The 16,751-nt window shown below is 37.7% G+C and overlaps 1 protein-coding gene across 4 annotated transcripts in view; it reads left to right on the top strand.

Moving 5' to 3' along the window:
• rempA (intraflagellar transport protein rempA) overlaps positions 1–16,751 on the top strand; it is a 130,030-nt gene that overhangs the window by 84,751 nt on the left and 28,528 nt on the right. For all 4 annotated transcript variants that reach the window (XM_083144015.1, XM_083144014.1, XM_083144012.1 and 1 more), the window contains 2 exons: positions 2,484–2,604; positions 11,748–12,024. In XM_083144015.1, the coding sequence (XP_083000141.1) occupies positions 2,484–2,604; positions 11,748–12,024 (398 nt within the window). The remainder of the gene's footprint in view (positions 1–2,483; positions 2,605–11,747; positions 12,025–16,751) is intronic.

Genomic DNA, 16,751 nt, shown 5'->3' with positions numbered 1-16,751 from the left:
AACTTTCATTTAATAACAATAAATTAAAAGTAGGCATGACCCAATACCAGTGCTCGAAAAATTTTCTTCAAAGCTAGGCGCCAGGTCTGAAAATGAGGTGCCAAGAAACCACCTATTAGCAATTGTGCATACTACAGTGTGTTTCAAAAGTCACGAAACCCAAACTTTGAAAATGTATATCATGAAAACTGTAAGAGATATTTACACCTGGTTTTCTGCACTAAACTGATCATGTAGGCTATCACTGGGTTAATAAATTTATGTTAGCATTTATCCAAATAAAAGAAATTACATTATTTGAAAAAACATTGTTAATTTGCTGAAAACATCTCAGAATTGATTTTCATCAATAAATACCAACTCTTAACAATTTGTGGGATCATTTGTTGGTGGTTGACTAGTCGTAAAAGAGTTGCTTTGTGAGGTACAGCAGAAGCAGGGTATTTTTCTTTGAAAACTTATTGCACATGAGTGTAAGAATTAGTTTTATCATAAAATACTCTTCAGCAAAGCACACGCGCTGCTCCAATGTATACGCCATGCTGAATCAATTAAAATAAACAGGCCCAGTAGCTGCAAAAGTGAACAAAGAGAATTCAGGATAACCAGGTGCAGTCTAGGATTCTCTCAAGAGTTCAATTTCGGCACAAAATCTTCATTTATTATTTTTCATGTAAATGTATGGCCAATACTTAGGCACATGTTGCGTGCGCCTGTTGACAATATTTCGACCTGCTAGTGTTGCCATCTGTGGAGATATGTCCCAAAAATGTAACTTTTTCACATAAATTCGTCTGTCAAAAATCCATCATATATTGCACATGACCAATATTGGGCGTAAATGACAGATTGACATGGTATCAGACATCAAATTATGACCCTTCGATAATTTCTTACATATTTTACTCAGAAGTGCTGCTTTCCGCCAATTATTAATTTATCTAATTTTCTGTGTGGCATAAACTGATAATATTTTAGCATTGGAAATATCTTAATGGATGAGGCTTTATAATGCAGAAAACCCAGTGTAAATATCTCGTACGGTTTTCATGATACACATTTTCAAAATTTGGGTTGCGAGACTTTTGAAACATTATGTATAAGAAGCTTGAGCATCACGGTATTCAAAACATCGCTAAATCATTTGAGAAAGCAGGAAATGGGGGACCAAGAGTAAGAAATTGTTACTGATTCTATGGAATTGCTAACTTACACTGTACTGCAATTTGAACTTAGAATCTTCAAAATTCCATACATATTACAGCAAAGGATCACAGTCGCCAGACTGAAACTTTTAGTCGCCATGGCGATCTGGCGACGGGGATTTTTTGAGCCCTGCCCAATACTCCTCTGAGCCAATACTGCTGAAACTCTTACCTGGCCTCCCCAATGACATACTGGTAATGTCTTTGCCTTGTTATCAAGGGGTCCCGGGTTCGATGTTATATTTGCAATTAGCCTAAAGAGGCAGATGATGTAAAATAACAAAAGTAAAAACACCATAGAAAGGAGATTACGCACGGAGAAAATATACAGTTTTACAAATAGATCTAAAAAAAAAAAACCCTCATTAATAGTTTCTATAGCAAACATGATCCTATAACATTCCAGAGGACCATGTGCAGTGGTGCGAGCAAGAAATGTAATTGTTAATTCTAGTTCTTAGCTGTTTGCCCTCTTAGATGTCATCTTTGTGTGGCTTTTTATGTCATTTATTCATATCCATATTCATGTTTTAAAGCTACACAGGATCACTTGAACCCTATTGCATTCCAAGGATTTACAGTATTGGCCAAATTATTGTCATTGTAAAAAAGAAGCACATTTCCTTGTTTTGAAAGTGTTCTAACTAAATATATTTGACGATCGTTATAACTTTTTATGGGATTAAACTGTTTGTCTGCTTCGATATAATCTTGTTTCCCACAATCCTTTCTGTTACTGTGTCCCAAGAATAGGTGGCAGCATGATTCTTTGCATATTCGCAAAAATGCCTGGAACAATTGTTTACCATGTTATTTATGCTATTTGTTCGGTTATAACAAAGATATAATATTAATTCTGATTGCTGTAAGGGTGTTCTTTATTGTATCTTAGGAGCAACTCGTAATTTCATAAACCACCTGGTTTGAAGTTTAGAAAAAAGAGTGAAAAGGAATTATACACAAACAATGATTAAAATGGGCTCAAAAAGAGCCAAAGGTAGTCATGCAAAGTACCGACAGCACTTGCAGTGTGTATAACAATGTAATGTTTATCACAGAACATTAAATCTGTCAAATTTCTCTACATAAAGTGAGTTTATCTGTGTCTCATTTTTTCAACTAATGAGTCCAATTATATGGCCAATACTGTATGTCCATAATTCTCATCTCTATTAATGAAAGTGCATGTCCTGATTTCTGCTGGCATTTATTTATTTTTATTATAAGAATACAGTGATCTAAATTGCAATATACCCTGCACTTTGTATTTCTTTTCAGCTGATATAAACGGTGCCATTCAGATGTACGAGAAATCTGAAACTCATAGGTTTGAAATACCCAGGATGTTGTTTGATGATCCCAATATGTTGGAGAATTATATTGTCAAGACGAAAGACAAGTAAGTACGGATTAAAACAGATATAAAATCACAGGACATACCTTGTTTTGTCCTCTGAATTTTTGGACCAACATCTATCATTCGTCAGGGATGAGAGAAAGCAATGAGTCATGGAAGGGTTAAAACATGGTGAAAATAGTTAGAAGGGATTGAAAAATTTTAAAAAAAACTTAATAAATATGGAGAAACTAGTACTCACTTTATCCATAAAACTGTTTTTTTCTTCTATGTTCTATTAATTTCAGTAGCCACTGCCACCATCCTTGTTGGAACTTGCTGTACTGTTGCTTGGCGTGCTTCTATTGTTCGTAGTTCTCCGGCTGCCGCTAGGTGTGCTGTTGTTAACTGTACATCTTCATCCGTGTCATCTGCTATTTCCCAGCACTAACTGTTGTAGTAGGGGAATCATGTGCCTGTCCGCTATCAATGTTTAGCTCATGTGGGAAGTGCATTATGGCATGTGTTTCCTTGATTTTGGCATCTACGAGTGTGTGGGCGGTTACAGAAACCTTAATATCTCAAAAACCAATAGAGCTAGAGACCTGAAACAAAATTCATTTTGTAGCTAATAACGTATACTTTCTATGATCTTCAAGGGTGTTTTGCTCAAAATTGCATTCTAAGTGTGAAAATTATGGTGGAAATTTGGGTAACAATAGTTAAAAAATCTGATGAGGGGTTTAGTCTAAGTCAAAGGCTTGATTTTTTTATGTGTAGACCTACCTGCAGGGTGTCTGCAAATAAAATGTCAGTGCTTAGAAATGCACCCTTTTTTTAGCATGGGTTCAAACATGGCAGTTTATGGAATTTTGACAGTTTTCGGGTTTCAGTATCTCAGATAGGTCCTCATGAAACAATCTGAAATTTGGCATAAATCCCTTTTAGACAATTCGTTTGGTCAATATGAGGTAGCATATGTGACCTAGTTTGTGATGTTGCGAAGTAAGGTTAAGATACATTCATACCTGGAATAATGAACCCTTTTATTTTTCAAACTTGGGTTAAAAAAGCATCGGAAAATATAGTAACATGGGATTCTAATACTTGACTTACCAGAAATTGAAATTACAAGGTATGACAATTGAAGATCTGCGAAATCTCATTGCAAAGGGTTTGATTTATTTGGTACCCACGTCCATTTTTCTAATATGGTCATGCAACCACCATTGGATTTGTTATGGAATGACCTGACAAGATTTTTTTATTTTTAAATCCCTTCTATCAATCAACTATTGAACAAGGTGCATATTGTGATTTTATCTCTTTTATTTTAATATGTTGAGTATATGTGTTGTAAAATTCCAACTTTTTAACTCTTTTGTCCAGTAGACGAAATATTCGTCACGCATGGAAATCTGCCAAGGACGGGGCTAATTTAAAGCAAAATGTAACATGGTGAAAATGTTTTGTTAAAAACGTTGTAATAACATGAAAGATGCAAATGAGGGCTCGTTTTATTCAGAATTTCCAAGCCTTTCGTTGTGTAAGGTAAACATGTTGATGTGTACCAATTTTCGGAAGCAACGGACAAAGGAATTTCCAAATTTTGTTTTTTTGAAATTTTTTTCAAAATTTAGCTAGCTCCCATCCGCTAGCGCTCATTGATCTGGGCAAACTGCCACTAGTCGCTGATTGCCCTAAGTTATATAAAGGCGAATACGTAGTATCAAAACGTTAATACAAATAGTAAATTTTAAAAAAAGAAAAAGAAAAAAAAACTCAAAATCAAGGAGAATTTTCATCACAACTGGCCGCAGAGACATCATCAGAAATGCACCCATCGATCAGGGCAAACCGCCACTATTTGGTGATTGGCCCAAGTTATATAAAGGCGAATACAACAGCACAACAATTAGCCAGGCGACACAAGAATGACGTCAGAGTCTACTCAGCAATGACGGCAGATGTGAGGTAAAAGCTTGGAGAAAAAAACGCAAAAAGATTCCATGTGATTTTTAATTCGGTTTCCTGTTTATTAAACTTTTATTACCAAAACAATTGTTTGATGAAATATTCATTGTCCGTGCTTGAGTTTCTTCTGACATCTATAAGTACTAAATTGGAAATAATTAGAATGGGTTGGACCAGTACCACTTTGAGTCAATACAAATTCTGATACTGATCCACCACCATATTCAAAGTTCTGGCATGGACGCAGTGGCACTAGTCCCAAATGTATATCATGAGGAAACTTGTACAGAACGTTCGAAAAGTCCCCGCACTCAAAGTTTGAGAATTTTTTGCTTGTAATTTATTGAACTTGTCAACATAATGAATACATACATATGTTAACTATATCTTTAATTACACACAAAAAAAATCGTAAACTAATTGTGATTAATACTGCAATGTCTGTGGTCAGTAACACACTGACAAGACGGCAATCAATTTTCTGGACGTTGAAATAGACAAAGAATTTTGAAACTAAATTTGAAACCATCATCCATTGCAGTTTTAACTGGTGCCGGATCATCAGGAAATAGACTTCTCCATTTCTCCGCACATCTTTCATGTGGCATACTCAAAATATGCTTCCAACATAGCGATTCGCTGTGTGCGTTTAAAGCTTAATGCCCACTGAGACGTGGAGAAACGCCGCAACAGAACATAACTGACGCCTTTCCGGTGTCTCAATAGGCGATATCTAGGGATGTATGAAAATTGGCAGAAATTGACATATTGGTATCGGCATCGACAAGAATCCGATATTTAAACCGGTAGAGATAATACTAGAGTTTTACCTCCTAATAAGTTCTAAATTTTAGTTTTGTAAGATTTATTGAAAATTAGGTTAAGATTCTTCATCATTGTAGAGTTTTTCTAATAGAATTATTGCAAACTCTCATTCAGAGAATCAACCTACTTCAAAATCAGAAATAAAACTGTACATTGCTGAACCAACTAGTCCACGTGACCAGGATCCGCTGTTGCATTTTCAAAAATGAGTATCCAAACGTGAAGCAAGTTGTGAGAAAATACTTGAGCATTGTTGGCCGCGGTGGCTCAGTCAGAAACGCATCTGACTACCATGCTAAAGATCCTGGGTTCGATCCCTGGTCGGTTCAAATCCGGGAACTTTTCTAACGATGGAAGCGGCCCCGGTGCCCAACCAGCGTCGAATAACATGGGTACCTGGGGGAAACCCTGGGGGGTAAAGGCGGTCAGGGGCGTGATGCTGATCACATCAACCCTGCCCACGACCGGATCAAGAAAGTGTAGGGCGTTACCCCCACACCCCCCATACACCTTCATGGCATGGTGCTATGCTCAGGGGAGCACTTTACCTTTACCGTTATTGAGCAGACCTGCTGTATCAGTATTCAGTGAATGAGTGTTCAGTGTTGGAAGGACAGATTTGTGATAAAAGAAGAAGTAGGTTACTACCAGAAGTGCTTCCAAAACCCATGTTTCTGAAGTTGAATCTGTCAGCATAAAATTTACAAAATTAAGAAAAGGAATTCATTTTGCACTTCAAATAACTGCTTGTGTACTAATGTTAAATCTCTTGAGAATCTATGTTCGTCTTAAAGGTTCACATAACCACTTTTTGTAGATGCAAATGTACATTCGCATCACTTGAGAATATACAGGGTTTCGCAAAACTCTTTCAACAATGCTTGGGTGCTGGTAGATATCATAAAAATAAGTAACTTTTCCCTATAAAGTTTACCTCGAAAGCGCTTAGTTTCTCCACTATAAGCACTTAAAATCTATCCTGTACGTATGCAACCTAACACAGCAAATGCTTGCTCTGACATAACTACCAGAGGCACATAACAGGGTTGCCACTAGCGTTCCTCGTTAAGACAGACGACTTGAAAACAACTTGGGAGTCTTGCCTGAGCAAAATCCAAAACATTAATGGTACTTGCGATGTTGTAAGAATCATTGACAGTATTTATAAACTGACCAATACAAATAGTGGACAGACTGAAATTCCAGATTACTCATTCTAAAATATCTCCATAATTGATTGATTGATTTGGTTTATTTTAATTCGCTTTTCTGCCACCTTTGGCTAATTGCAAAGATGAGGATGATATGATGAAATGACAATTGACATCTATGTCTAGACCAGTATTTAAACCCGAAACACCTGGCGCTGTAGTGAGCTCTGCTAACCACATCACCACGGGGGACCTCCCCGATGGTGCAGTGATAGCATCGTCACCTTGTGATCAAGGGGTCCCGGGTTCGATACCTGGTGGAGGCACAAGTGATTTGGATCCCACTTTAAACTGTAGATCCAATCCCGATTAGCCTTACTATGCATAAAGTGAACTTAAAACGCCAAATCAATCAATCACATCAGCATGGAGTGTTTCGTGTATCATGCAATATCAACAATTGCAAGGCACACATGAGATAGGGGAAATCCACGAACGAACAAATGTAAATAATATGCAAATGTGCAATACAAGTGCCCTTTACAGTTCAGCACTTCATATAAGTATGCATTTCTTGGCTTTGGTTTTTAATAAGCACTATTTTTAATGTGTGCATTTTTTCATGTCTAAACGACGTTTTTCATTAAATTGAAAGTCGGCCCCCTGGTGGAGTGGTTAGAACATCGTGCTACGATGCCAGGGGTCTTGGCTTCGAATCCTGGCTTGGGTATGAATGTTTGTGAGTGTCCATTCATCAATTTCATCATATCATTAATCATTCCCATCTTTGCAAATTTGCAAATTAGCCAAAAGTGCACAAAAAGTGAAGTAAAATAAAGCAAATCAATCAATCAATGAATCAATCAATCATTAAATTAAAAGAGCCTTGCAATTATTTCCTTATGAGACGAACACGATTAGCAATAATGCTAGCACAGATAGGAATAATTTTCAAATAAATTGTAGTAACATTACAGTCTGCGTGTTCGAAACGAGGCAGCACACACATCATGTTTACATTTGTTCGTTCGTGGATTTTCCCTATCTCACGTGTCCCTTGCAATTGTTGATATTTCATGATACACGAAAAACTCCATGCTGAAGTGGTTAGAACAGCTCGCTACGGCACCAGGTGTCTCGGGTTTAAATCCTGGTCTAGACATTGATGTCATTTGTTATTTCATCATATCATCCTCATCTTTGCGATTAGCCAAAGGTGGCAGAAAAGTGAATTAAAATAAACCAAATCAATCAATTATAGAGAAATTTTGGAATGCGTAATCTGGAATTTCAGACTGTCCATTATTTGTCTTGGTCAGTTTATAAATACTGTCAATGCTTCTTACAACCTTGCAAGTATCATTAATGTTTTGGATTTTGCTCAGGCAAGACTCCCAAGTTGTTGTTATCAAGTCATCTGTCTTAAAGAGGAACGCTAGTGGCAACCCTGCCACATTCCCCTGGTAGTTATGTCAGAGCAAGCATTTGTTGTGTTAGGTTGCATACGTACAGGATAGATTTTAAGTGCTTGTAGCACAGAAACTAATCGCTTTCAAGGTAAACTTTATAGGGAAAAGTTACTTGTTTTTATATCTACCAGCACCCAAGCATTGTTGAAAGAGTTTTGCGACATCCTGTGTGTGTGTGTGTATATGTATATATATATATATATATATATATATACCGTGTGTTCATTTCGATCTGCAGCCGAGAGATCGGGAGAAGCGTGGCGGGCGGCGCTGACGGAGATGCCGACATTTGGGTCCTGTAATGCCCACTTATTTTTATAGACATATGCAGACATTTATATAAAGATTGCAAAACGATCACTAACCTGTGTTATAACACGCAAAAGTTCTTCTGTAATTCATCCAAGTTCTGCTCTTATATGCACAAATAAATACGCTTTAGGAACGATGTTAAGAGCCACAGATAATAAAACATTTTAATCATAGTTTTGACCAGTAACGTCCTGCTTAAGTTTATATCCTTGAAAGAGTTTTGTGCCGATGGGTATCGTTTGGAGGTTTTGAATGTGCAACACTGTATCAAGATTACGCTGTAGAAGAAACCGTTAAAAGTCAATAGTGTTCGTGAACTTCCTTGCAATCCGAAATCTCCGAGCTCGAGTTTTTTGTTCCTTCGCGACTAGATGAAGACAGAGTTGTAAATATAGTGGCGAGCAATGTAAACCAAGAGCGTGTTAATTTCGTACTGTGCGCAAGAGTGTTATTCTTGGTTCCTTGCAGTTACTTGTTTGTGTTATTGTAGTGTGTATGTGTGGTGTCAGTGAGACGATTGGAATGCCAGCCGCAAGATTCACGTTAGAACAAAGATTTTTTATGTATGACACGTACCTACGTGAAAACAAACTCGTGTAGAGACGTGTGTAGGTAATTTGTACAGAAATTCCCATGCGTTTCAACTCCACACAGAGATACGGTTAGACATCTTGTCCTTAAATTACGAGAAACTGTATCGTTAAATTTTAAAACACCTAAGCAAAAACGACGGATTCTAACCGAAGCAAAACTCGATGATATTGGTGCAGCGTTAGAACGTTCTCCAAACAAACCTCTACGCCGTGTTTCACAAGAGGTGGGCGTGTCAAAATCATCGGCACATACAGTCACTAAGCTACTAAAATTAAAACCATACTCTTATAACACAGGTTAGTGCTCGTTTTGCAATATTTATATAAATGTCTGCATATGTGCATAAAAATAAGTGGGCATTTCAGGCCGCAAATGTCGGCATCTCCGTCAGTGCCGCCCGCCACGCTTCTCCCGATCTCTCGGCTGCAGATCGAAATGGACGCATGGTATATGATATGCAATAGAATTGTTCATAGCAAATTTATTTTTGTCATGCTGAAAATAACATCCCATTTCTGTGAATAATCTTATGTATTGGAATCGGTTAAATATCGGCATTGGTATCGGTTCCAAAAATTATCAGTGAGTACATCGGCATTGGTATATTTTCAGCTTCGTCACATCCCTAGCTATAACCCTAAGATAACCTGCAGACTTCTGGCACAGAAATTCCATGCTTCGGTTCCGCATATTTTCCTGTAGTGGTGGGCGTTACACAATTTGATTTCAATAGGAGACAACATAAGTTATGTTGCCGCATTTCTATGTTTCCCCACATCTCAGTGGGAGATGTGCTAAAAAGGTATTGTTGACAAACTGTGATTGTACATCTCACACTGAGGACTGTAACAGCGGCACTGCTACAAACATAATATAAACTCGTTGTGTCATACCAATCCGTACTGGCAGTCTTGCCAACTCATTCAGATGAATGCGAAGTATGAGTGCGGGGACTTTCCGAATGCACTGTAGTTCACATATTTTCAGAGGGTACAGATATATTGGTGATAGTATACTCTTATTAATTTATACTGACACCAACACTTAGAAATTGTAACAGTCCAAAGTAGTTCAGAATATTAATACATTTTAATACATAATTTTTCAGTGGTAACTGTATCATAACACTATTCCAGAGGTTTTCTTAAAAATATTTATAATATCACATGAGATAATCATGTAATTGCAAAATCAATTTCTCCCCACAAAAATAATTATAATTATGCATTTTCAGGATATGTAGACTCGGTGAATAGAATCACATATTAATGGTGAATAGAAGATCAGATTTCATTACAGAAACAGCTCATTTAGGATCAAAAGCATTATGCAAAATGACATTCCTAAATTTGATTTAAAAATTATGCTTATTATACAAGATTAACATTTCACTTCTAATAGCTCATTTATGTAGTTATCAGGAGTTTTAAGCTTATTCCTGTGTAAAGGAGTTAATTTCTGCTTCTCAAATATTTACAGCAGAATTAACCAATTTTCCATGATTTGCACAACTCATTCAGACTTCAGAAAGTATCGCATCGATAAATAAACTCTAAATTTTGTGTTTAAGGGTTTGTTTTGCCATTCATTTGCATCACTTCACTACAAAACGTGGTTGGATTTTGCGTTTCCACGAAAATTAAATATGCATGCCTCTATCCTTGAAAGTGCCATCCATCATTTTTGTGGGCTGCGTAAATCACCCAGACTCGAAAGAAGTATTTGCTGGTATGAGCGAATAAACTGAAACTAATAGTTTCTGACACTATTTTTGTGGTATATGTATTTTACTATTCGTTAGGGATTTTGTAAATGTAAACTTTCTTGCTTAATATTTTCATGTTATTTGTTATAATGATGTTTATGCTAGTTTTCTTCTCCCACATGTATAAGAGGCTGAATATATTCCCTTCAGCTGTAGCTTACATCCCACGGCCTAGAACAATGCTCTCATTCTCTGAAGCAATAACTTGTACTTCCATTTCCTTTTTGGTAGCTTCACATTTTGGAATATCAAAATTCCTTATTCGTGAAATAAGGAATAAACTTGAATATGTTGCAAACGGAAGTGATTTATGAGATTTAGAGACTGATCAGAAAAGTGATAATGAAGTACTTATCTCCACTGACTATCACTATGATCAATTAGCTTTTTTTGACATTGTGCAGAATTTTTTTGTGTGAATTTTTTTATGTAATTTTGTTTACATTGGGTAACTACGTGTATGTTCTCTGATAATTGAACAACTAAATGATTTTTTTTGTATCTTACAGTCCCTGAAAATGTATTTACAGAGCCGTTTAGGAACAGATTTTTGTAGTGTTAGATACATTGAGTAATAAAAACCGCAATAACGGAAATAGTGGACAAAAATTTATTATAATTCCATAAAGTAGGTCAGAAATAGATGATAATTTGTGAAAAAGTTTGCTACTGTTTAGATAACTTATGAAAATAGTGAATTCAAGTTGGTGATCCACGGGACCACGCCATGCCCTCTGCATTACAATCTGGCACCATGCCAGTTACAGGTTAATACTGAGAAATAATTATAAAACCAAATGCAAACATTTTTTATGTTACTCGATGTTTCACATGCTCTATCAACAGTGGCTTATGGAAGTTTAGATAAATAATCTAATTCTGCTGATGCGAATAGAGTATAGGTTAATATCACATGATTATTAAAATGATGCTCACGTAAACACACCATGCAGCTCTCCTTCCCAGTTAAGCAGGTGGAAACTTCATTTTACTATAGCAGGTGTTTGTTGTCAGTGTGTAGAACTGACAAAAAAGTACTCTTAAAGTTGAAATCTATATTTTGCCACATTTCCAAAAACAAACCATACATACATTTTTGTACGTGGATTCTTCTAGGACACTACAGAAATGGTGGGCACAGTACATGGAGAGTACAGGAGAAATGGAGACCGCATTGCTGTACTACAACATGGCTCAAGATTACCTTTCCCTTGTCCGGGTCCATTGCTACTGTGAAAGCTACGGAGTTGCTGCTGAGATTGCAAATGAATCAGGGGACAGGGCAGCCTGCTATCACCTTGCACGCCAGTATGAGAACATGAGCAATATAAAGGAAGCAATTCACTTCTTCACGCGGGCTCAGGCATATGGAAATGCCATTAGGATATGTAAAGTAAGTTATGTAAGTCTTACTTCATGTAAACTGTTCTTGCTTCCTTTTGAACAGTTATTAATGTATCGTTTTCAATGATTTGCAAGTTCTTGAACCTTTTTTCTGTTACTTGCTGTGGACAACTAGTTTCATCAAAAAATCTAGGATATAAAAGCAGCCAGCCGTGATGCTGATCACGTCATCCTAACTATGCCCGAATATTTGATCTTACAAACTACACATTCTTTGGCATACCGTGACATTGCTCTACCACTGAGCTACCGAGCCAAGCTAGCCTCGTCTGATTTTTCGCTATCGCTGTTTTACCTGCGTGGAATCGTCTGCCAGTGCTAACACAACAGGATCTGTTGCCTTTGAAACACAGTTGACTTCGACGTTGCCTGGTTCCTCCCAGCATAGAGATGTTAATTATTGAAGATTAGGCACATACAGGAGATGTGCTACGTAGAAATTTTCAGCGAAAAATGCAGGCTTGACCAGGACTCGAACCTGGGTCTCTGGCATACCATGCCATTGGCATTAACATCTCTACGCTGGGAGGAACCAGGCAACGTTGAAGTCTACTGTGTTTCAAAGGCAACAGATCCCGTTGTGGTAGCCCTGGCAGAGACGATTCCACACAGGTAAAACAATGATAGCGAAAAATCAGACGAGGCCAGGCCAGCTCAGTAGCTCAGTGGTAGAGCAAAGGCATGGTATGCCAGAGACCCGGGTTTGAGTCCTGGGCGAGCCTGCATTTTTTTCTGAAAATTTCTACGTAGTACATCTCCGGTGTGTGCCAAATCTTCAATACATTCTTTCTCATTACATGTAACATTTCCCAAATGTATTTCAAAATTGTTCCATTTGTATCATCAGACAGAATGCAAGACATGAAACAGATCTAAATTGAATGTGATGATATGAACAAGAGAGTTGTGAAACGTCTCCACATGTAAGATGACCTCCGTGGTAGAGTGGTTAGCACAGTACACTACAACATTAGAGGTCCTGGGTTCGAATCCCAACCTGGGCTTGGGTGTTCCCTGTGAGCACTCCTTCATCTATTTCTTCATATTATCACTCATCCTCATCTTTGCAATTACCCAAAGTGGCACAATAACAAAGTAAACTGTACCAAATCAATCAATCAGTCAGCATGTGTAAGAAGAAAGAATGTGCTATTTATAAGATTAAAGAGTAAACAAAATGTACCTTCAGTAGGCCTGAGCTTATACATCATTTCATCATAAAATCCAATTTTCATACAGTACTGATGCAAAACAAATGGATATTTGTAGAATGTTTGTTATGCTGTGAAATACCGACATGTCTGAAAAGTGTCAGGTAGCCTCGGAGAACAATCCCAACAATGCTTTCTGATACACACATCTTCGGCATCCACTCATCCCTAATCAGATTCTTTAGATGTTAAAAGCATGAGACTGCATCCTAGAATTACGTCAAGGGCAAATATGGCATTCACTCTTTAGTTTTCAGTATTTTTGAGGATAGTTAATGTTGTCTACACCCAAGTAAGTGTGTACTTAATAGCAACTGTGTGCAATACCTCATAAATAATAGTTGAAGATTGTAGGTGTGTGCAAACCACCTGATTAGGGGGTGCAAAGCCTTGATGAATGTTCAATCTGAGAAAGAAAAACCTCATTTAATTTCACTGTTTTATTGTATTGATGTGTACGAAACAGATCCATGTATGGAGTGTGTCCGGACCCATCGAAAATCACTGTATTAAACACTGCATTAAAAGAATTCCAACTTCCGTGGCACCAATTTTCCTTGCCCCCTTGATATTTCCCTCTGTGGATCAGAGACTCATTTACATGTAAAAATGTTTTCGTCGGTGACAGTCATTAGTGGGTGTCAATGTTGGATGCTTTTTACTTCTGTACTATGGCCTCCTAATGCTAAACCTGGTTTACCAAGAAAAAATAAAGTGTTATTGCCCCCCCCCCCAAGGCACGTACACAGGGAGAGGGCTCGGTGGCTGAACCCCCCTTGAAATCCTACAAATATCTAATTTAAATGCATATAGTGGTAATTATCAGGATTAAACATGTTGTAATGTACTGAGAAATTCATCTTCAGGGTTCTACCCCCCCCCCCCCCCACCCCCCTGCACTTTTTCGCTTTTATGGAGCAACCACAAGGAAAGGAAACCTTTGGCGAAAAGTCTCTGCCACCTTTCTCTTCCTCTGTTCAGCTCGAGCCATAAGAAAGCATGTCCCTCCCTTCCACATGGGAGTACGGTGCACAGGAGTCGCAGGTCTGCACAGGCTTTTTGCTTGTGGTTCCACTATAAATGGCAGCTGCTGATAAGGGATATCTTCCCCCAAATAAAATTCTGGCTACAGAGGCCTGCCTTCCCCAGTTTCAGCATCCAATCGCTGCTTTTGATTTCCAATGTATTAGCAATTTATTCTGCAAACACATGGAGGTAACACAAGTAACGAATATAGTACGTGGGAGTGTTAATAACAAAATATAATGTTGAGAACGACGTTGGATAGTCTAATTACATAAAATATAATGCACCCCTTCCTTAGTTGTTTGGAACTTTTGTCTGCTTGAAAATACAGCATAATATTGTTTAATAACAGTGATAAGATTCCTTTACACTAAATTTCTAAGTGAGAATATTAGGGGGGGGGGAACTGCCCCTCTCCCCCTCTCCCTACTTCCCTCCCCCCCTTGTGCACGCCTATGTTGAAGATATGAAACCTGATGGATGTAATGTGTGAAAACCAGAGCTTAACGTTGACAATAAACACTAGGGAAGGGACAGATTAATTGAAGGGCTCTGGTGTAAAACATGGTAAGTGACATTTTGGTCATTTCTCAGTTCGTTAAGAAAAAAGGTTATTAGAAGCTATACTGTAGATAAATTGTTTTCGTGTTGTTTTTACCAAATTTAACAAGACATCACTGACTCCAATGTAAATTGTATGAGATGCCAATTTCACCCGAAAATTAAAGGATGGCACATTTTACTTTGTAACTCAAAAATTTCCAAAATGTAACTTACCATGTTTTACACCCGACCCCTTCAATTGGTACTCGGCCAATATAGACATATCAGTTTATCTGTAAATTGTTATGTCAGTTAATTTCTTATAATTTTGTACAATATTCTGCCATTTTGTTATAATTTTTATGGATATATTCACATAATTTCCAGTCTCTTACTTAAAAAAGTAAATGTCTCAGTTTCCAGTTTTTGCATTGCAGTCATCGGGTAACATCCATGTAATAAGGAGAACAATGAACCATTCAGGTTCTTCAAAGACCATTGGGAATTGTATGTCGGATTGGTAGAATATTGGTAATTAGTAAATTTTATATTGGTACTTTATCAGTATTTTTGCAAGAACTTCATATCAGTCCATCCCTAATCAACACAAATCAATTACATTACATCTCACAATGTCAGGACCTACATTTTTCATTAGTTTTTCCACACTGTTTTACATTACATTAAAAATATTTTTGGAAGAAATATTCTAAAACATAAGAATTGTCTGTACTGTGTGGGTTGTAAAGAAAGGAGTGGCAACACTGTCAGGAAAAGGTGATAAAACCGTGCATGTGCTATCAGGAGCAATGTCAGTTTGGGCCCTAGTCGATGTGTGGAGTGCCAAAAGTGGTTGGTGCAGGGAGTGCTGTTGAGTATGTACGAGGTTGAAATTAACACCATTTTGTGTACTGCCCTAAAACATGTTTACAAAGTTAGAACAGTGATTGTGGATCAGTATACAGGTTTACCCGTGGCAAAAACGCTCGAGAATGTGACCCAAGATTGCAACAAGCCTGTAGCAACAATACCTATAACTTGACAAGTTTAAAAACAAGACACAGCAAATAGCTGTTGTGCATCTCACACCACATTTCCCCATTCCATTCTCCACAGCGACGTTGGTTCGCAGTGTTGCAACCTGGAGGGAGCGGAATGGTCTGAGGATTTTCAACGAAATTTGTGTTCGCTTTTTCCTGGGCTGGTTTCTACCTGTCGGAGTACGAAATTCAGCTCAAGGCAAGCAAGGGGTCCCGGGTTCGATTCCCGGTGGAGGCACATAGTTGTTCGGATCCCACTGTTAACTGTAGGTCCAGTCCCAATTAGCCTTACTGTGCATAAAGCAAACTTAAAACAACAATCCAATCCATTTCTTTTAAAACTTGAGAAACCATCCATTTAGATACTCCCGTGGCGGCGGTTGTGTACTCGACATCATTATACTTAAGTTTATGTAACTCCTTCTGATTTTGCAAATATGCAATTGTTGTACGACAAACAAAAGAACCCTTACCCCACTCGGCTTTAAAAAAAAAAAAAAAAAAAAAAGCCACTGCTCGATGTCACATTCAGAAAATGAAGTCATTTGCCCAGTAGTTTCTCTTCGTTATAAACCTTAACGTGCATGCGTAATACTACAGTTTACGATCGGCGCACCGCACGCATTTTCAAAGACCGGATTAAATCAAATGAACCACTGATAAACTAATATGAGCCAGCATCGTCAATCTATACAGTAAAAATCGTTTGTCATATTTGTTTTAGCTTAATTTTGCTGAGTTGGCACCACTCGTACTCTCAAGGCCAGACTAGTACGTAAAAGAGTGGTGGGGAGGATGACATAATAGGAAGTGCTCCGCAGCGATCTGCGCATATCAGGACTTAACTTGTCAGGCTATAGCCATATCTGATGGTTACACAATGGTGACAATATCGA

This window comes from Lepisma saccharinum, chromosome 22 (assembly GCF_977018435.1).
Source record: "Lepisma saccharinum chromosome 22, izLepSacc3.1, whole genome shotgun sequence".
NCBI lineage: Eukaryota > Metazoa > Arthropoda > Insecta > Zygentoma > Lepismatidae > Lepisma > Lepisma saccharinum.
This window is presented reverse-complemented; position numbering and strand designations above follow the sequence as displayed.